A 22,480-nucleotide genomic window follows, 5' to 3' on the forward strand; every position below is an offset into this window, starting at 1 on the left:
CGGTCCAAGACATTAAAAGAGACCTTCAGGACGTGCAGACTAGACTTACTGCTCAGGCAGAGAGGACCACAGACAATGAACAGCGCATTAGCTCCCTGGAGGATAATTACGAGACCGCTGTGACAGAACTGGATGGAGTCATTCGGGAGGTACAGCGCCTGGGCGCCAAGCTGGAGGACCGAGAAACTAGATCGAGGCGCAATAACCTTTGACTGGTCGGCCTGCCGGAGAACGCAGAGGGCCCAGTTCTTGAAACTTTCATGTACAATTTCTTACAAGACGTTCTTCACATCGACAACCCCCGAGATTATATCATTGAGAGAATTCAATGGGCACCAATTCCCAAACCGGCTCCAGGAGAACGACCCACAGTGATAACGCTTGGACTGCTCAACTTCCGAAACACAATGGCCATTCTGAAGGCATACAGAGCAGCCAGCCAAATAAAGATCAGGGACGCCCCAGTATGCATATTCAACGACTACTCGGCAGAGGTGTCCCGCCACAGGAAGGGCTTCAACCCTATCTTCGAAGCACTCAAGGGCAAAGATCTCAGGCACTACCTCAAGTTTCCGGCGGTCTGGTGTATCCAGCTAGATCAACAATGGCACTCGTTTGAAGAGCCGGAAGATGCATGGCGCTTTTTGCAGCGACAATCCCTGGTCACAGCAGACTTCCCTCAGGAGAGTGAGCAGGAACCTCGTGAATCATCATTGCGTCCTAGGGCAGATCAAAGGTTCCTCCAAGCACTGGACAGACGCAAACAGACCAGGAGCGGTCTCCGTGGCCCAGATCGCTTGAAGAAAGATCAGTGACCATGAATCCAGAAACTAAGAATAAAACTGCTGCCAACCGATCAAATCCAGACCCCAAACCTCACTTCTGCATTGACTAGGTATGAGTAGTTTCCCACAAGTCTTATGACTTTCCTGGAGTCATTGGTAGCCCTTGTGGATATCTCCAGGGTGTACTTACATACACTTGTCTATCTCCCCCCCTTGGGTCCTGTAAATCTTCCTAGGGTGAAAACCTTTTCGGCACGGTACTATAGCTCAGTAGCAACAGGCTCTTCTTGGAAGCAAGATGCCGCAGAGCAACACAGGTTCGAATCCCAGGGTCAGCGCTTAGAAACCTCTTTGGTATTAAGCGCGTTTTAAATAACCAATTATAAAATTATAAAAATCTACAGACACCCAGGGCTTCGTCTTTGGTGTTGAAACCTGGATGTGGTTATCTCATATGGGGTCCCTTTCACTCTACAGATTGGTGGCTGCTCCCCTGTTCTGCAGGAAATCTTTAAATCCATACAAGTTGCAGCACACTCATTGCACTAACTATTGACTGTGTACTAAGTTTGCCTATGGGAGAACTGTTTGTATTGACTAAAACCTATTCTACATAACTGAAACTGCTTACTTACCTGTAGCGGCGGTTTGGAAATTACTTATGGGCTACGGCTGACCATATTAAGTCAGTGTTGGTAATTGTACAGGTGTAATATTGAATTTCAAAGGCCTGTGATAGGTTTAACCATAGTTTCCCATCCTGCTTTCAATTTGCAACAATGTATTCTACTGTAGTTACAACTGTCTTAGTTTTTTAGTGAAAAACATCATACTGTTTACATATGCCTATATATATATATATATATATATATATATACAGTCAGTCAAATAACTTTTTTCGGATGAAAGTATAAAATAACAATGAATACATCATAGCATTAAATACAAAGTACTATAGATAAAATGGCATAACAATTCTCAGTTACAGACGTAGAGAATAAAGACAGAATACACAATATAGGTAGTGACCACTGTTTTTAACATGATGCAAATCACTCTTTATCAATTAACAGATTTTTCAGTATGAATTGTATAGACAGTCTTACTTAGTTTGCCTTGCGAGAGATCTGTACCCAATATCAGTGTCCACCACTCCCAAACAAAAGCCTAAATGCATTCATGTCTACTTGACCGTGTTTGGTCTACCTTTTGTGGAAACTCTGCAGGCCCAAAGCGGGTTGGTCTCGCTAAACACACCAGTGGAGGTACAGCAACCCCCCCAACAAAGGCCATATTAAACGAGTAGCCTCACAGGTACTCAATAAACCTGTGCAGATCCTCTTTGCTTTCTTGTCCACCGTAACAAACGGGAATTGAAACACTAGGCAGCATCCTGGGTTCAAAATTATTTGGTGTACACTAAGAGCTGGATCTCTGCCATCAGCTGGGAGGAATGGGGCAAATGAAAGAAGATTGAGGAGGAACATAAGCATTCCTTTTGACCACCAATCAAGCCTGTGAGAATCCAAACACACGGAAAATCAGGTAGGTGCATGGACTGGCAAAGCCGCTCCTTATGGTGCAGGGGGCTACATCAGATATAGAGTTATAGGTACAGTGAGATTGGTGCAACAAATCAGGTAAGCGCAGAGAATGGCAAAGCAGTGCATCATGGTGCGGGGGGCTATATCAGATATGCAGTTATGGTACAGTCATATTTAATTTTAATTTACCTTTATAGCAGCGTCCAGACCGTCTGGTGTCAATTACGGGTCTCCAGGTTCACGGTAGGAAACAAGCACACAGAGTGCAAGGATGAACAAGGTCAGATCAGGAAATAAAGTTATGGCAGCATGGGGCTGCAGTTTACAGGCCTCATGAGTGGTTTATATGAGCACAAATCTTATGTGCCAAGTAGGCCAGGAGAGACATCCAGAGCAGGGTAAGCCTGAGCGTGCATTATTATGTTTGTTTATTGAATTTATATAGCGCTTTAAGCCAAAGCACTTTACAATATAACAACAGGTACAAAAGTGAGAGAAGCATATTTACAAACATGAACAGGTCATTAGAACAATAAGTAGAACTATTTACAAGGGGGGGGGAGATGGCGGGAGGAGGGTAAAGGAGGGGGTAGGTGAAGGGAGTTACAGTCTAGGATTTGAGTTAGGGGAGAGGGAGGGGAAGGGAAGGGGGAGTGATCTGGTGTCCTCATTGCCCTTAAGTAGTATTTGTTACCAATTTAAGGTCAAATTAGGTTATTAGAGGTGCGGAGGGCGGGCAGAGTGATGAGCTCTGAAGAGCTGAGGTTTCCGTGTCGTCGCTAGCGGAGACCGGCAAAGACATCCAAGACAGGCCTTAGTCGTGGGCCTTGATAAGTGGCCGGCTGCACCTCATGGCTTGATGATGTTGCTTGTAATGAAGCATCAGGCAGTCAATCAGAGCAGACAAGGTCAAGGGCAGGCTGGGTGCCTTGTGGTCGCATCACAGTGGCGGTGGCCGTCTTAGAAAGGTCCAGGGGCAGTAATAGAAATATGGAGATGAAGCTGGAATCGCATCTCGGTAGCCCTTGTGTGCCGGTCCCTGGGTGGTAGATGGGACCAGCGGAGACATCCAAGACAGTCCTTAGCAGTGGGCCTTGACAAGTTACTCCTTTCAATCTGGGACATAATGCCTACTAGTGTGTTTGTCACAGCCGGTCCTGCCTCAGAAACGGAGGAGCAAAGACCGCGGTCGCTGTCCCTTCTATTTATGCCTGCCTACAAATGTCAAGTACCCCATGCAATTCCCCATGCAGGCCAGTATTCTTTTTCTTTTTTTCCAGGATTACAATACAATGCCCCGAAGTCTTCGCGGTCGAATATTCAGCGAACAACGCAACAGCAATAGAGAGCGGCGGGGAACTGCAAGACCGCAGAGCAAAGGGAGCTGCAAATTGGCGAAGAGGAATGTCCATGCTTGCTGTGTATTCAGGAGCTGGGAGAGTGAATACAGTTGTTGTGCTGTCGCCGTTAAAAAGCTCCAGTGGACATGTATTGGAATATTACACAAAGAGGACCTGTAAAAGAGACTAATTCGAACAGGCCACGGTTTCAGAAATCCAGCGGACCGGCACTCAAATACCATACGCTTCTGAACTCTGAAAATAAATATGCTTGTCATGGGCTGCCAAGGGGAATCCCTCGTGGACTGGTGTTAGGGGAGGGGGCAGGATAGAAATAGGGCTTGGTCTCCAAATGACCATTAGGGGTAATGGGAAGGGAGGGGTGGGGTAGAGCATAAGAGGGGGGCCTGGGAACGGGATAGTGTAGGTTGAGCGGGTGAGGTCGGAGTACCTAGATTGAACCCAGAAAACGTGAGACAGAGAAGTTGTTTGCCTTTAAGCTATCACAACCAACCAGTTTCGATAGTAGGTGTCATCAATCTCTAATTACAATCATGAGGTATAGGGACACCTGGGTTAGGGAGGGAATAGCCCATGGGATATGAGCGAGAGGGAGAGGAATGACCCTCGTCTTACTTCCAAACATTACAATTATAACCCTTAAGCTGTCTTTGGGACTGTGTGTGTTCTTGAGGCCATTTGTGACAGTCCCTACTCTTCTCACCCATCTAAATGAAATATACGCCCTTATCAATCAAAGGGATGGTCAAAGACTCCAGTGAAAGAGGTTGGACAACTTCAATCAAGGTGACCTGCGAGAGCCGTGGTCACATGGAAAGACTGTGCTGTGATACCACAAGCAGCATGCATGGTCCTTTACTTGGTCTCAATATTTTCATTTATAACTAGTGCTGAATGATGCTACTGCCATACATCTGCTGCTACACTGACCGCATGTGGAGTAAATGGTATTCTTTAGATGAAAAGACCGAGGTAAGGGCTCTGTCCCAAAGGGGAACACAGCTGTCTTAAGCTCCACTGCTTAATTTCTTGTTCCACAAAGGGTTTAAGACCCTACACCTGGCTATTATTAATCATGCAAGGTTCTTCCTGCTTGGAAGTGATAAACACAGTTACTTCAGCACCTGGTGCCCCCCTTTGCATCGTAGAAACTTAAAGGGTTTGCAGTGTGAGATGCAGAAAAAGGGTCAGTACTGGAGGTCTGATGCATATCTGCACAGTTGGGACGTATACAGGGTAAACCCGCTAGGATAAGTGAGAGCACAAATGTCCAAACGGTCACACTCACCAATTCCTTGTACATGGGACCCCACAAATATAGCACTTTCCTCCAACTGTGCATTACAGAGAGTCGCTGCTTGGCCTGACACATAGACGCAGAAAACAGTGACTGTGGGGGAAGAAGTAGAGAGAATGGGAAAGGTGAGTAGATGCAGGGATGGATTAGGTCTTAGGGGTGGCGAGTGGTCTTATTGGAGGTCAGCAAAATGGAAGGATGAACCACCCATGAGAAAAAGGGTGTGCAGTGCACCGGGTGGATGAATATGGATGGGAAGGGAGGCATGGGGGCACAAACTATCAAGATAGGATGGCTGATTTGCATTTTTCAATTGAATTCAGGGGCACAAAGGGAAAAAGATTGGTTAGTGAGTTTCACTGGGTTGCGAGCAGTGGGCAGGATAAATGGTAAGTGGCTTATAGAGAAAGGACCTCGATCAGCTTCATTTGGGGGAGAAGTGCAGAGTGGGGGGGTGTTGGGGAAGTTTTTCACTGTTTTTATTGTTATTGGTTTCACATTGCTTGGCTAGGGCAGGCAGATCTTTGCATAGTGGGTTCTAGGTTGAGCTTGTATATGGGAATGATTGGGAGTGGTGACCCCCATGGGCCTGCCGTATTGTGTCTGGCTTTAGGGGAGGATGGCACAGGATAAGGGAGTCATGTTATTAATGTGGAATGTAAATGGGATGTGCTCTGGCATTAAACAACGGCTAATATTGTAGTTACTCAATAGGCACTGCCCTGACTTTGCCGTGCTTACCGAAACCCACCTGGCGGGGACACAACATAAGTTCTTTATGGGCACAAACTATAGAGATGCCTATCATGTTGACTTCGCCAGAAGGGCAAGGGGCACCATGATCCTAACACATAAGAGGGTACCATTCTCAGTCATGGAGATGAGAATGGACCCAGTGGGAGGTTTGTGATGATCCGGGGGGGAGCTGTGGGGCGCCCACATGGGGCATAGTAGCGGTTTTATGCACTTCACGCGGGAGTTACTTAATGATCTCCAGAAGCTTAATGATCTTCAGAAGCTATGCGGGAGGCGGCTAGGTGGATCCTGGGAGGAGACTTCAATGATGTGATGGAGACTGGTCTTGACAGATCACATGTGGGTAGCAGGAATCCAGAGTATCCCACTAAATTATGCACCTTTGCTGGAGCCATGGGGTGGATGGACACAGAGGGCCTTGCATGCAGGGGAGACTGGGTACTCCTCTGGGTTTCACTCCTCCTTTTCTAGGTTGGACGATCTTTTAATCCCACAGGGCAATTGCCATAGGCTGCTTGCTGCAAAAATGCTAGCCAGTGGGATTTCTAACTACTCTCCATTATTAGTTACGCTCAAGAGTGGGCGAGAGTGCCCACACCCACTTGATGAACTCCTACTATCTGGGCTTCACTGAGTTCCCTGGGGCGTTGGAGCACACCACAGAGGAATATTTGTTAGGGTCAGTGGCTAATCCGGTCACAATCTGGGAGGGCAAAAAACGGTCCTCCGGGAGGGGAGATTTCTCTCATTGCGGCACGACGAAAGCAGCATGCGCTGGCGATAAGTGAGGCCGAAGCGGACTCAGAGAGAACAGAAGCATCCCTGGTGGCCGACTCCCCAGAGGTGCAGCTTAAACTACGGAGTGCCCAAGAGCGCTGGACAATGCAAAGCAGGTACGCTGGCAGAGGTGCAGTCGAATTCATGAAGTCAGGGACAAGGTGGGTAAGATGCTTGCGTTACTAGAGAGCAGGGAAATAGGGTGTAGGCCCTGCAGAGTGAGGGAGGGTCGGCACTGACTAGGGATGTGGACATATCACCGGCGTTGGCAGAGTATTTATTGTTGACCAAGACTTGGATGTTTGTGCTCTCAGAGAGACTTAGTGCCACGATGCAGCAGGATCCACACTTGCGTTGGCTATCCACCCCCTGGTTATAATATTCTGTGCCAGGACAGACAAGAGGGCAAGGAGGGGGTTGCCTTTATATTTAAAATGAATCTTGATGTGTGTGGGAGATTGAGACATCAGGTATTCTGGGAAGTGAAATGGTATTACAAAAAGGATAATGAGCGACTATGAGGGCGCCAGCGTCCTTGAGGTTAACTGGTAGAAGTCAGTCCTTTTCCCCATCTAAGGTGGAGATGCAGCACTCCCACAGGACTACCCATACCGGATTTCTCGGATGGGATTCCGGTATCTAAGGGTCCAATTGGGAGAGCACCTCTCGAAGACTGAAGACATGGATGTGCTTCCGACAATTGGAAAATTCAGGGCGGATGTCACGCACTGGCAGTCCCTTCAACTAAATATGATGGGCAAAGCACTTTTCAAAATGATATCCATAACCAGGTTTCTCTATGCACTGCAGAATGCTACACTCCCGGGAATCCAGGAGGGTATTCAAGGAAATAGATGCAGTTCTTGGGGAGCTTTTGTGGGGGGGGGGGGGGGGGTTGGTCAGTGGGCTAGGGGGAACAGGCTCGGTTTGCCCCAAGAACTCTCCAACGGTCAGTTTGGGAGGGGGGTGGGAATAGGTCTACCTTGCTTGTAACAATACTATTGGGCAGCACAGCTGGGTTTTAGTTTATGGCATGGTTACACACATTTTGAAAATGTACATAGTTGTAGTTGTGCTTGGCATGGTTACAGATATTGACATAGTTATCGTTGAGCTTGACATGGTTACAGATAATTTATACAGTTATCGTGGTGCTTGGCATGGTTGCAGGCATTATGCAGACATTTTGTAGTATTTACATAGTTATCAATACATGATGTACAATATAATAATGCAAGTTGATGTGGACAGTTTAGGCTTCTTTGATGTTAATGACTGGGACCCGGGGTTAATCGACAGAGTCAAAATGGGCCTGGATGGTGGCCAGGACCTCAATACAGGATGTATATGCTAGATGGGGGATTTAGAGGGGGGGGCCTTCCACTCATGTCGCAGAGTGAGCAATGGGTATGGGACAAGGCGCGCGCACACACACATTGGTTGGAGGGGGAATGAGGGGGAAGCCGACTCAAAGCCAGCCCCTATGGGCTAATGCACTTCTCCCGGAGCTCCTCGAGGTGGGTCACTTCGGGCAGTGGGAGAGATGAGGGATTCTGAACTTGGCGGATGTGATTAAGGGAGACAGTCTTCTTCCCTTCGAGGCTTTGCAGGAAAGGTTTGCCCTGGGCAAGGGCGAGCATTTCAGATACATACAGCTGACGCATGCGGTAAGAGCCCAGTCCCGAGTGAGATCCCAAAGTGCTCTCTGTTGGAGGCCAACTTACTTGCATCACGAATCGAGCCAAAGGTAACATCAACGTTGTATCAAGTATTATCGGCTTTTGTTGCTCGGGAACTGTCAAGCCTTAGGGACGGGTGGGAAAAAGATGTAGGCCCCATAGAACCCAGAAGTGCTGATGTTGCTGAGGGAAATTGGTATGTCTGCAGGCTCCGCCTTATACAGTACAAGATTTTACATAGAGTTTACTATTCGCGGGCCAAGCTGTGGGGGTGGCCTGACAATTATTGTTGCTTACGGTGAGGCCCAGAGGCTCGTTCTATCACACCCTCTGGGAGTGTCCCCTTGTCCAACTACTGTGGGGAAAATGTATCCGTAGGCTGTCCAATGTATTGAAGGTGGAAGTACCCTTGGGCCCGAAATGTGTGCTACTCGGAGTATGGGGGGAGACGGGGCTCTCAAAAAATGAGAAAATATTTCTGGCTGTTGCCTTGGGACGGATTAAGCCACATTGCCTCGCTGTGGGGATCTTCGGATCGCCCATGGGTGGCCAGCTGGATGGCCGAGATGGACAAGTGCATGGCCTTGGAAAGACGAGTTTATAATGACAGGGGGTGCCCTACAAAGCTTGTGAAGATTTGGGGCAAATTGGAGGATGGGGGTGATGGGTAGGGGAGGTTTATGGGAGGGGTGGTAATGTCGGGTGTGGCTGTGATTGATGTACTTGACGGACCTTCACAGGCAGCACTGCAATTATATATTCAATGTCTGTGCTGCTATGTCAAGCAATAATAGATACTGTGCTCTTTTCTTTTTATGTTTTGCTGAAAAAACAAATAAAAAAATGTTTTATAAAAAAAAGGCGATACTGCTGGCTTGCTCATGAAGTACCAATTCAATGGTTGGGGTGCATTTGCAAATGGCAGTCCAAGCACTATAGCATCCATAGCCCACGCCACGAAGTCCTGAATTGTTGTGGCACCCTGCTCCAGAAGAATTTTGTCATGGGTGGGACCAGGCACAAGAAGTATGGGCAAGCGTCAGTAAAAACTGTGCCACTTAGCACTTTCATTTTTTCTAACCAAAGAAGAGCACAAAGCAGCATAATTAGTCCAGTACAGAAAGGTACACTCCAAATGAAATAACTAACAAAAAGGAAGGTCTTATATACATGTAAGCTGCCAAAAACCTCGCCCAATGACCACTGCCAAGGCACAGATTGTTACCGAAGAAACTGGGAAGAGCGCTACATATGCCTAGGCATTTAGTTATAAAAACAAAAAAAACTAAAATTAAGTCTTGCTTTAACAAAAGAATGTTCAGGCCTCTACCATGATACGGACATTCGATGAGTCTGGAGAGATAGTAAAAGATCGTACCTCACAAAGTAATAATAGTTACCAATGTAATAAAAAATTTAAGGGGCAGTAGTAAAAAGTAATGTGTTCTACCAGAAAAGACTACAAAGAACAGCTCTCCAGCACTTTGCCTCAGCCCTAACACAAGTCTTATGTGCAATTACTAACAAAAGTCGATGATTCAGCTTTTCAAATCACTAGTACAGGAATAGGTCTGAGGAATTTGGTAGAAAGTGCAAAAGTAAGCATGAAGCTATTATTTTCTTAAAATGTAAGCCGTCTCCAAGTTATGAAACAAAACTAATCTGAAAGGGTTGGATTGGTAGGTGATTTCTGTTATTTTGAGCTGCTTTGTGAAAAAAGCAGCATGCTCGATTAGGTTTTCATTGGTGTAGGGAATGTACTCTGATGAAAAACAACTTTAACAAAATTTTAAAAAAACTACAAGCAAACATTTGATATAGATGTACTTACTTGCTGTCTAATCCTTGGGTTCCACCTGATGTAATAGTTGACCCAGAGTTCCAAGTGACGCATACTTGCCACAGGATAAAGCACCCTGTTTAATTCCTTGGTATAAAATGGGTTAGTGTACTTTGTTTTTTCACTGTTGATGTACGACCACAATGATGAGGTCTTTCCTCGCACATTCTACAAAGAAAAAAAAGCAAGTAAATTTGGTGTCAAGAAAAAGGCAAATTCAAATTTACAATGCAAAATACAAGCCAAAATCGTCAAACAAATGCAAAAATGTAGAATGGTGAAAATGCGTTTTGAAAAAGAGATTCTAATTGAACAGGACAGTCAAAGGTGATTTTCTGTCAAGAAAGCAAGTCTACATCAGAAAAATGTCCTGCATTTAACATTTTCCATTTGTTGCAAAGCACCCACAAAAGATAAACAAGTTATGTTATAAAATTGTAACGTGTTATAATAGAGCAATACATTCTAAGTCACTCACTGTAGTGACTATCGTACTCCTAGTACATAGTCCCTTTTCCTTCATACTACATGGGCGTCCCTCGCTAGAGAAGGGAACAGAACCTATTTCCCCAGAAAACATGTCTTTCCCCTTTAAATGTCGACGCTCCCTTGACTCTGCCCTCTGGTGCCCCACCTCAGTCCTCTTTGACGCATCGGCTAGATTAAACTGCCTAACAACGTTGCTTATTAAGGGTGAAGGATGGTGGGATGCCTGGAGGAAAGGGAACTATGGACTAGCAGAATGTTAGTCACTACAGTGAGTAACTTATAATTACTCCTACATCTTGTCTCCTTTCCTCCATACTGTATGGGCGATTACCACTGATTGAGGCCCAAGGGAGGAGTGAGGTTGCCACACTTAAGAGAACAGGGTCCTCACGATCGCTTGCCCGAAGGCCACATTTGGTCTTGCACTGCCGTCTAGGCAATAATTCTTGCAGAAGGCTGAGGGGGTAGCCCAGGTGGCAGCCCTGCTGATTGTTTGCCATGGTACATGCCTCTAGAAGGCGACCGCCGTTGCCTTGGCCCTGACCACATGAGCGTGCATATTTGCTGGAGCCTTCAACTGCTGGCCCTTGTAGGCCTCTTGAATGGCCGTCTGGCCGTCACCATCTACCTAGCTATTGAGGCCTTTGATGCCTGAAAACCTGGCTTTGAACGAACAAAGCATTTGACTTGCCCTTTGACCTGTCCAGGTAGAATTTAAGGCTCTCCTGACGTTGAGACAGTGTTTAAACCTTTTCTGCCTCCTCCTTTGGATTTGGGAAAAAAGTTAGGACGATTTCCTCATTGAGGTGGAAAGAAGACTCCACCATTGGGTGAAACGTGGGGTGGGTGCGGAGCACCACCTTGTTGTGATGGAACATGGTATACGGCTCTGATGCCACTAGTGCCTGAATCTTGCTGACCCTGAGCGCCGAGGTAAGGCCTAAAAGCAGCGCCGTCTTGATTGTGACCACTCTGATGTCGACGGACACCATGGGCTGATATCTGGTGAAGACGCTTCTTACCTTCTGGATAATCGTCAGGTTGTCCTGAGACAGGCAAAGATGCTTCAGAGTTATGTGCTCAGGAACCAGGCTGCTATGGCTAATTTCTCCAGGGACAGGTGCATTACTGCCTCCAACCACCCACTGGTAAAATAGGAGCAAAGCTGTCCCGACTGCGAGAGGCACCGAGGGCTAATCCGAGAGCCGTATGAGGTTCGAGAACAAAGGTCTGGCTGGCCACTGTGGCGCTATCAGAATTAACCTCAGTTGACAAGCCTCTCTGATCTTGTAGATGATTTTGTGGATTAGATGAGTCGGAGGGAATACGGAAAACCACAACCCACTCAACTGGAGTTGCAATGTGTCCCTCCAGAGAGCCTGTGCCCTGTCCTATCCAGGAAGAAAATGGCTGGCGAATAGGTCTATGTTGTGGCTGTCCCCACCTGCTGAAGGTCTTCTGTAGAACCTATTCGTTCAGCTGCCACTCATAATTGTCCATTCCCAGCCTGCTGAGTCTGTCCGCTTCCCAGTTGGACTCCTCCGGAAGGTGGATTGCAGAAAGCAATTTTTTGTGGGCAAGGCCCCATTCCCATGTATCGATGGTGAGACTGCACTGGTGAGGAGATCTGGTACCCCCCTGTTTGTTGAGTTAGGACATGCAGGTGGAACTGTCTGTCTGAATACAGACTTGGCTGTTCTTGATCACAGGGAGGAAGGCCCTGAGAGCCAGTCAAATGGCCATTCGTCCGAGCCAGTTGATGTGACTTTTCTGGTCCTCCCTTGTCCACAGACCATGCACACTGTGGTTGTCCAGAGTGGCTCCCCACCCATTCAGGGAGGAGTCTGTTGTAATGGTATATGCAGGCAGAGGGTCTGAGTGGTCTGCCCACCATAAGATTGGTGTCCTGCCCCCACCACACCAAATCCTGGTGGAGATGTGCAGGGATGGTGACTAATGCTACTCGAGAGCCTGTTTCCTGGTTCCATGAGGCTGAGACGTATAACTGCACCCTCGTTCATTTAAGTCTGGCATGCGGGAACGGCTAGGAGACATGCCCGCATAATCCCTAGAAGGTGTTGGTACCACCAGGCCAAAGTTTCAGATCTGCTGAGAAAATGCATAGAAGCTGCTTTGGGAGTCGCCACCTTCTCCATGGTGGGAAGACCTGCTGCTCCTTGGTATCCAACGTGAGACCCAGTTAGACCAAGGCTTGTGTAGGCTGGAGCTGAGACTTTCCAAGGTTGATGGAGAACCCCCAGTTTGTAGAAAATATCCATTAATCCAGAGGTCATATTCCTCACCTCCCCTGGTGATTCCACCCTGACCAGCCAGTAGTTGAGGTATGGGTACACATGGTAGCCCGAAGACCTGGGTAGCGCAACCACTACATTCATGAGTCTTGTAAATATCCTTGTGGCTGAATTGAGCCCAAACAGGAGAACCTTTTACTGGAAGTGGGTGCCCAAAACCCAGAACTGGAGGAAGGAGCAGTGAGGCTGCCATATTGGGACGTGTAGGTATGCATCCTTCAGGTCCAGGGAGCACGTCCAGTCTCCCCCCACACAGAGACTCCGCTATCAACGCTAGCGTAACCATCCTGAATTTTTAGAGGGGTAAGTAAAGGTTTAATAAGGATAGATCCAGAACCACTCTCCGTCCTGCCTGGTTTTTCTTCTGTATTGTGAAGCTACAAGAGTAGAATCCCAAGCCTCTTTGCGATAGGGGAACATCCTCTACTGTTCCGCTCACAAGTGCTGATCTCTGCAAGGAGAGATGGTGTCTCGATCTGGGTCAGAGGAGGCGAGAATGAGGGATTAGAGTGATGGGGAGGCGGAATCCCTGTGATACCACTGAAGGAACGATGGGTCAGTGAATAGTGCCCATCAGGACTGAATGTGAAGAACAAGCCTGCCTCCCTCCAGAGAACTGTGGACCTTGATGATCCTGTCATTGCTTCTTTCCCTCTGAGGCTGAAGCCTGGGAGAGGGACTGGAAGAAGCCCTTGTGCACATTTATTTGCTGTTTGCGCTTGTGCTGGCTGGGGGATCAGTCAGGCTGCGTAACTCTCTGATCTTGGAAGCCCCTGAAGCTGCTGAATGTGCGGCCCCTATCTGACTGTGATTGCCCCTGTGCGAAGGTCTTGGATACTGGCTTCGCAAGTATAGCCAAAGACTTGACTGTTTGAGAACTGTTCTTTTTCTTGTCCAACTCTTCATCCGTAGGTGAGTTAACAGGTCTCCTCCTTCAAAAGTGAGTTCGAGGATGCAGTCTTCGACGTCTGGATTGAACCTGGCGGCCTTGAGCCACGCGGTCTTCCTGATATCTGTGGCCACACAAGCTCTACCTACCGTGTCAATATGAGCCACAGAAGACTCCATTAAGTCCTCTGACAGAATTTTGGCTTCGGTCAAACCGCCTTGAAAGACGCATGTCTGTGAGCTAGCAACTCCGAAGGAATCTGCAATCTCCCACCATAGCCTCATATCTAAGGGAAAATGGTATGACGATCAATGTTGCGAAATCCAAGGTACTGGAAATGAAATCAGCCCATAAGAAGAAAAGGGGGAAGGGGTTCACATGAGAGTTGGAACAAAGCCGCTTGAAATAGTGGAATCCATGGTCTATCTAGGGATTGTGATAAATCAAAATATGAACGATCGGGGACAGTACATTCATTTAAGATCCAGATTAATCTCCCTAACTAACCAAGGAAGAGCCTTCCATCGAAAGTTGGGGAGGTTCACAATGATTCCCATCCTTTCTTTTTATAAGCAGAAGATAGCGCAAGTCCTGACATATGGAGCGGAGGCTATCCTGCATTTATCTTGGAGGATATGGGAAAAATTGGAAGGCTACTTCTGACGGACAGTGTTGAGGCACCTAAATGCTGTGCCTATGGTGACTATTAGGCAAGAGTTAAAACGACAGTCCTTGAAATCTCTGGTAATATGGAAGGCAATTGTCCTCTATAGGAAATGTATATATGAAACAGACTTCGCCCCTTTTGCGGTCCTCGATCCATCTAGAGAAGATCAGGATAAACACTTAACTCGGTGGAGTCTGAAAGTAGAAAAGATCTTAGAGCAGAAGGATATCAGATTGAATGAGTTAGCTGTAAATCCGTCCAAGGTAAAGAAGAAACTGCAAGCCCTGGACTGGATAAATATGGTAGAACAATGTGACCAAGCTACATTAGGTCATTCAGTAATGATAGGAAAGAATGGCTTGAATTTAATCCCCAGGTATCTACAGAAATTCCCATCACAGCACTACCGTGACATGCTCCTACGGTGTAGGTTGAATATTTTTGCTACAGGAGAAGTCCAGTGGGCTTGAAAAATGCTGGGCATCAAAAACCCCCAATGTAGCTTTTGCAAGGGGGGGTACTGTGGAGACGCTCTTCAATTGGGTAACTGCCTGTGATTCCCTAAGTGAAATCAGAAAATCATTCTTGGCTGACTACAGAGTGGACGAAACTACACCAAGTCCTAAGGAATAAAGGGCCTGGGTGCTCATTGGAGAACAAATCAGCTTAGTGATTGCGGCATTGAAGATGATTGAATAGGTCTTAAAGATGAAGAATGAATTGAGAGAAATGGAATAATGGTCTTTTTTATGATGTATAGGAAGAAAGGATTAAATAATTGTGTGTCGGATGATGTATAATGTTAAAGGTTTATGTTGCTGTGGCCACTATGTGGTCTTTTTTTTATGCTTTCTCATTTAAACCAATAAAACATTTTAATTAAAAAAAGAAAAATAGCCTCCAAGACCACCAGGGGGCGCAGACATTATGGCTGCCTAAGCCTACGTCTCCCTCTCCCTCTCCAGGCATGAAGACACGGCGAAACAACTAGGAAAATGAACATATTTAATGTTCAGACCATGCGTTATTGCCTTTGAACACTCCGGGCACCTCAAGACAAACTCTTGAGAGAAACCACAGCATACTTCTGGGTGAACAGGACACTGCAAGGGAAGTATCTGACCCAGAGGCAGAGGTTGAAAGATGGCGGACTATTGGCGTACTTGAGGCGAAGTGGGCTCCGGACCCCATTAGCTGAGCAGACAGCCCGGACCCTAACCCTGGCGTGCAGCTTCATTGCAAAACCGTCAGAACATAACCGGTAAGGAGAGAGGTGGGGCGCGAGTAACTCGCACACTGTCCGGGAAGTAGATAGCGCAGCCCCCTAAAGCCCCCACACAAGTCTAGCGCCAACTCTTGGGAAGAGCAGAACGCAGTTAGAGAGTGGCGCTTGGCCGACGGTGCCTGCATGAGCCCGCTTCCAGAGGGCGCTGCCTCATACTCATGTAAATTAACCCAGTGGTCGCTCCCCAGGCCACCTGGGGCAACGAATAGCAAATGCCTGTCCGCTCAGGAAGACAGTGCTTTAATGTGCCACTCTGCCCGACGTGCTCACTATACAACATCAGCACACGGAGATGAGCACACGCGGCAGCAGGGGCACATTAAAGCAACCACTGCAAAACAAACATAACTGATAAGGAAAAGCGCTCAGAAATCCACTGACTGCCAACTCATGTAGAAACCTAAAAGCACAGTCTCTACTTCTCCACAAACGGTATTCCCACACATACACAGCAGCACTGACACATGCTTGCTCACCAAGATAACGTGGACTCACTCCTGTTCCTTCCAACTCGTGTCCTGGGTAAGAGCAGTCAAGGCTGGAATACAAACACTACAAGCTCACAACCAGCGCGATAGTGCTGCAGAAAGTGCCTCTGCCAGCCCCACTACCAACACATTCCAGATAGCAAACCCTTGAGAAACATACCCACAGCACTCCCCCACCGAGAGTAAGGCGCCCCTGTGCCAGACAGTGAAGCCTGCTCCAGATGCCAGCAACTTGACACACTGTCCCCGGCATAGGTGTAAAGAATTACCAATCGCATCAATACAGTCCAGGCAGGGGACCAGCGAAAGGAGTGGCAACATCAGGCACTGAGACACAAGTAGAATCTCCATCTTTGCTGAATCCTAGAGGCGACGCCAGACATTGGAACCCACTACAAGGCACTGTGCACCTCTGGTCTGAATTTGGAGGACCTGATCTTGAACACGGCCACGCTCTTTAAATTCTCTGGCTAAGCGCTACCGTTCATCCCTGCCACATCCAGTGTGAACCTGGATCCTCGCTACTGACGTTCAGTCACATATCAGGAAACATGGAACAGGACGAAGTCCAAAGCTCCTCAGAAATTCCTAGAAATGATTGTGACAGCGCTACTAAATCAGACATCCGCCTTTTGCTGGGAGAAATTTGATCCATTAAAACCAGCCTAACAGAGACAATCACTGACCTACAGTCAAGAACGGCCAAAGTCCAAGACTGTATGGAAGGTGTGGCACACAACAAACAATCCAACAACGTAACAGTAATGACCTACAAGGCCAGGTTTCAGGATTTGGAGCAGACAGAGTTAATAAAGAAATGGCACTTGATGACATGGAGAATCGAGAGAGGCGGTCGAACATTCGCATCATGGGCCTAGCAGAGAAACATGGTGAAACGACAACCAGCCTGGAAAACAGAGTGAAAGCACTTATAGCCTGCCTCTTTGACACAACATCCCACCCTGACTTGAAGTTTGATAGGGTCCACAGAGCCGGGGGACCCCCAAAAGCCATGCGGTACATCCTGGTGTAATGCCATTACTATAAGCAGAATGAGGAAATTCTGCACAAAGCCAGGGTTTATGAACCCATAGGGGTTGACGGTGAAACTATTCCAGGAACTTTGCCACTACACAAAACCTGATAAGAGGATGCCGCCCCCTAACAGCATGGCTACAAGAACGAGGGACCCGTTACCGGTGGGGAAACCCATTCTCCCTGAGCTTTGAGTATGAGGGAGAACATTTCATGATAACCTCAGAAGACGAAGCCAAGAGAGCCTTGGAACACCTGCAGGCAAGCACAATAAACCCCAGCGGGTATGTATCCAGGAAACCCACTGGTCCGCTGCAGAAAAACTTCCCGGTGCCCCAATGGGAGAGGACGAGCTCTTGGAAAGTGGAAGTACAAACGGCTGAAAACACCCTGAAAAGTCTTGCCCTATTAATTCTTATCATCTGTAAGTTTGTTAAAGCTTAACAGAATTGTGACACGCCCGCCCTGACATGCAGGGTGATTCGTCCCGGCAATTGGATTGGAAATGATGCCGAGTATGTGATCTGCAGCATACCACCATGGTTTTATCCCAATGTTTTAAAAGATGATGTAGACCGTTTTTTACAAGATTACACTGCATGTTATTTCTTATGCCGTAAACTGTTGAAGTGTTAAGAACTCAAAAAGAATGCCTGGAGAGGGCCCCCTGAAGTGTGGCCCTTCTGTTTTTTTTAGGGCGTCTCTGTTGTCGGAAGATGCCAGACCTGGTTTTTTCCAGAGGGGAGGGGGAAGAGAAATCTTGTCAAAGGGAAGGGGATTTCGGATTCCACATCTCATACCATCGCCAGAGTTACACCCACAACTCAATTCATCATCAGTCCAGCCACTCTTCACCTACAAACCCACTGTAGACCTTCAGACAATTATCCCTGGAGTGGGGACGCAGCACCGATGCATACCTCGAAATGGCTCCGCTTGACGGCTTAACAATTAGATCCCTTAATGGTAAGGGCCTCACCCCATAAACGATCGATGCTGGCGCGCCAATTCAAGCTATCGAAACTGGACTCTCCGTTTGTCCAAGAAACCAAATATGCTCAGGGGAGGAGTGCAAGATACTAGGTATGAATATGATAGGGCATTTATAACGTGTCTATACACAAGTGTTTCAAGGAGCGACGCAGCATAGGGAGGGGGAACAGAGGGAAGACAGACAGTGAACCTACTAGGCCAAGTGTCATTCAGATTGCGCAGGGGAAGGGGTAAGAGGAAAAGTGCAGAGTGGGGGGGCAGGTGGGGACAGTGCAGTACATGGGGTAATAGAATAAATACAAACAATAGGAGAAGTAGATCTACCACCAACTTGTTGCTTGGAGAAGAGGCATACCCTGAAGGAGTGGAGGTCGCAGCCACTGAGAGCCAGTGCAGAGATTTCTGTCCTGGAGAGATACGATCCCTGGGCTTGAGGCCAAGGACAAGTCTCGCAGTCCTGTTCTAGATGAGTTGCAGAGGACGGAGAGTAGAAGCAGGCAGATTTAGAAAGAGGCTGTTGCAATAGTCCAAGCCTAGAGGGAAGGAGAGGAAAGGAAGAATTCCTCTGAGGCGGTGTAACTGGTAGTGTGACCTCTTAGAGACGTCAGAGATGTGAGGAGAGAAGGAGTGTGTGCAGTCGAAGATGACCCCAAGGTTTTTAGCCTCGCAGGTGGGAGCAGGAACAGGGCCAAGAGAGGCCAGTCAGAGAGTGACAGGAAAGGAGGGAGCAGGTGTGCAGATGAGGAGAATCTCGGTCTTACTGGCATTAAGACAAAGATTATTGGTGGCACACCACTCCTGGATAGCAGACAGTCAGTGGTGAAAGACAGACAAGAGGTGGCCGAAGGTAGCCTGAAAATGAACTGAGTGTCATCCGCATAACACTGAAAGTTGCTGCAGAGAGCGGCAATGCAGTAGGGTAAGAATTGCCAGGTATTGGTTGAACAGCCAGGGAGAGAGGTTAGACCCCTGGGGGGCACCACAGGTAGCGATAGAGGAGAGGAAGGAACCAAGTTGGACCTGGGAGGGTCGATCAGCGAGGAAAGAAGTCAGCCATGCCAGGGCCTGACCTGTTAGGAAAGATTTCATAATTGTATGTACTTTTCCCTCCATGTGTCAACCCCCAAACATTTTGCTGCTGTTTTGACACCATTTACGGACTTTGCCAGAGAAGCACAGCCTTCAGCTGCACTACTCTGGGCTTTCACTCACTTTTTATGGGGAAACTGACATGCCCTTAAGACAGTCAGTACTGGGAGACTTTGTTTCCGTTAGTCCTTTCCTCATGTTGCAACATTTGTGCAACATGTAACAAGTGTGCAATATATCTTACCATAGAGCACACTTGGGTCTATAGTCATTTCCAAAGGCCTTAGATACTGTTGCTGGACTTTTTACGAACTGTGCAAATGTGTCATGGACAGGACTGGTGGCAGCTATCGTTTCGCATTATTTTTTAACCGTTTCCTGCCATGTTAACCGCGTGTGGCACAAATAGGTGGCCTGGCTCCAAAATGGCCATGCCACGAGGTTCTTTGTCCTGTCCTTTGGCCACCTTGCCCCTTCACCTTCCCCAGGTCGAGTCGACCCGGGCAAGTCCTTATTTGTCATGCATTTTGCCGCAAATCCCAATGCTTTCGCGGGCTTCTGCATGCCTTGTGTGTGTGCCTCCAGGATGTGGGCTGGGATGTCTGATCCCAATACACATCCTGGGTGCCGGAGAGTCTGGAGTATCCTGAATGCCTGAGACCATTGTGGTCTTTGATTGGTCCACGTATGGTGTGTGTGTTTGTGAGCAGCTCTCCCATTGGGTTCTCTCCGTTTTGGCGCGAAGGGATCTTTGGATAAGAGGAGGCTGGAAACACCACTACCATGTTGATCTCCTGAGTTCTCACTGAACAATGGATAGGATTGAAGTATCCTGCAACTACGAAGCTGAGTCGAGGAACCACTGGTGACCCGCTGGAAGGTTTGGCACCCTGAGCCCGCTGTAGTCCCGTGGGACCCCTCTGCATCTGGTCATCCAAGAAGGTCTGCGAAGACGCTTCGCCCATTGGAAAAGTGGGACCAACTATTCTCGGCACCTTCACCAGAACCTGCAAGTAAGCTTTCTCGGAAGTGTCCCTGGGCCAACCAGTGGGCTGACCAGGTTACGCAGGACCTTTGGTCCGTCTCCGCCGTTGTTTCGAGGAGACCCTCGAAACTTGGTATACTGCTAGCTCTGTGTCCACGCGACCCTCACACCGAATTTCGTACACTTGGCATTCCCAGGTCTGAAGTGAGACGAGTGCGCCCGGACTGGAGTAAACTAGGGGTGTACCGAACTTCAGCTTCGAGTAAGTATTCAGCTAAATTCCAGCTAAAAACAAGCTATTCGGCTCCGGCCGAATAGTTTCTTGCTATTCGGCTCTTGCCGAATACTTTGACATTCTCATTTAAATACAATGCAACATGAACTCAGAAAGGCAAATATAGACTTCAGTTTGCAAAACTGAATACAATTAGGCCAGACATATTGCACCAGTTGAAAAATATCTTCTATTGTAATCTGTTACAGATTCTAAGACAAAAAAAGGTGCGCATCTTTTATACTTAGCCTGCAACAATACAGGAACATCTTTTCTTTTGGCGAATGTTTATATGCAATGTGCACTTTTTTCAGTTGGAAAAAACAAACTGAAAGAAATGTGCATAGATACTTTCAGTTCCTGTCATGTCATTTCCCATTGCGTACGTCATAGTCCCCCCCCCCTTTTCTTTTTTTAAGGACTTGAGTCCTGAAATTATCATTATCTGATATTTTATCAGGAATTATAAGTTGCATACGTCTGTGTGTTGGTGAGAAATAGTGGATAGGATAAGTGAGAAGTGAGCAGCATTTGTTTTGGTGGGGTGAATAGTTGTGAGATGAGTTCACGCATTTCAGATTTCCTCTTGACGTGTGTCCTGCATGAGCCGACATGAACCATTTTATACATTTCTGTGTGAGCTGAAAAGAATTTTCGAAACTCGAACGCATCGACTTTGCAACTGGATAGAGAATGCAATGCATTTGATTCACAAAGGCAGTCATTTTGCATTTGTGAAGCCTCCTACTTTAACTGGCAATGAATGTGCAACAATCTCCTGTACATTTGGTCCCTTCATTTTGGTTACATCTGCTTTATTTCTGGCTTTTATACTTTAAATAAAGATGCTACATTACAATGAAGAGAAATAAAAGTATAGAATGCATTTAAAATTGTGCTTTATTTGTTTTTTTAATAAGTGTTTTTTTTAAAGTTTGGAACACGATTCATTAAATAAAGCAACTATTCTGTTTCATATTCGGCCGAATAGGTGACAAACTATTCGGTCGAATACTGAATATGCTATTCAGTACAGCCTTAGAGTAAACGCGGTTACTGTGTTGCCCTGCTGCGGCAACGTCCTTTGCAAGTCTGCTGCATTTGTGACCCTCTTGCCCCTGAAGCCTGCTGCAGTGAAACTGGGGCGATTCATCCACCCGGAGTGGTGAAATCGCCACAGTCCCGGTTGGGAACCCTCGCTGGATCTCAGGAACTAAAAGGTGCCGAGACGTCCTTTTTGCCGCATTCAAACCTGCAACTGAATTAGACTAACCTGACGAAGTTCGGGTCTCCTTGCATCAGGGACCAGTGAGTAATCAATACCCCAACCGGTGGCCCCTAGCGCAAGAGCACATTTTTACGCATGAATGGCCCCTGGGGGCCCCTCTCCTGTCCACTGCTATTGTGAAATAGCGATTCCATCCCAAACTCTCGAACTGCCTCTGCCTTCTAGTGGAGGTCCTTCTTGAATAGTGGGAACTCATTCTTCATCGTCTTATCCACCTTCCAAGCTGCTAGAGACCCCTGAAGAGACCCTGTTTTGCCCATTGGAACAACCGCGTGCGCTGGCACTACATGTACTATTGAGCACAAGGCTCCCCTCTTCTTAGGGTTTTGACTGCCTCTTTGAGACTTAGTCTTGACCGCCTGCCATAGCTACCCTGATTGGTCTGGCTTGTCCAGAGGTTACCCTGTTCCAGGAAACTAGGTTGGCCTTCTGAACCTCTGCCCCTCCTGGTCAGAGTTCAGAAATCCTTCTTAACACCGGTGATACCCAGGTTATCACGGAGACTTTTGAGCAGGATGGCATGGTTGACCGTGTCAAAGGCAGAAGAGAGATCAAGTAAGATGAAGACACAGGGGGTGTTGGAATCAAGGTTTGAGAGCAGGTCTTCACAGATGTTCAGGAGAGCAGTTTCCATGCTTCTGGCAGCT

General features: G+C 47.3%; 1 protein-coding gene across 2 annotated transcripts in view; it reads right to left on the reverse strand.

Moving 5' to 3' along the window:
* MTM1 (myotubularin 1) overlaps positions 1–22,480 on the reverse strand; it is a 1,347,122-nt gene that overhangs the window by 12,231 nt on the left and 1,312,411 nt on the right. For both annotated transcript variants that reach the window (XM_069612751.1, XM_069612752.1), the window contains one exon: positions 10,031–10,207. In XM_069612751.1, coding sequence (XP_069468852.1) covers positions 10,031–10,207 — 177 coding nt within the window. The remainder of the gene's footprint in view (positions 1–10,030; positions 10,208–22,480) is intronic.

The sequence above is a fragment of the Ambystoma mexicanum genome, chromosome 5p (genome assembly GCF_040938575.1).
Source record: "Ambystoma mexicanum isolate Mex_15411 chromosome 5p, UKY_AmexF1_1, whole genome shotgun sequence".
NCBI classification, from domain to species: domain Eukaryota; kingdom Metazoa; phylum Chordata; class Amphibia; order Caudata; family Ambystomatidae; genus Ambystoma; species Ambystoma mexicanum.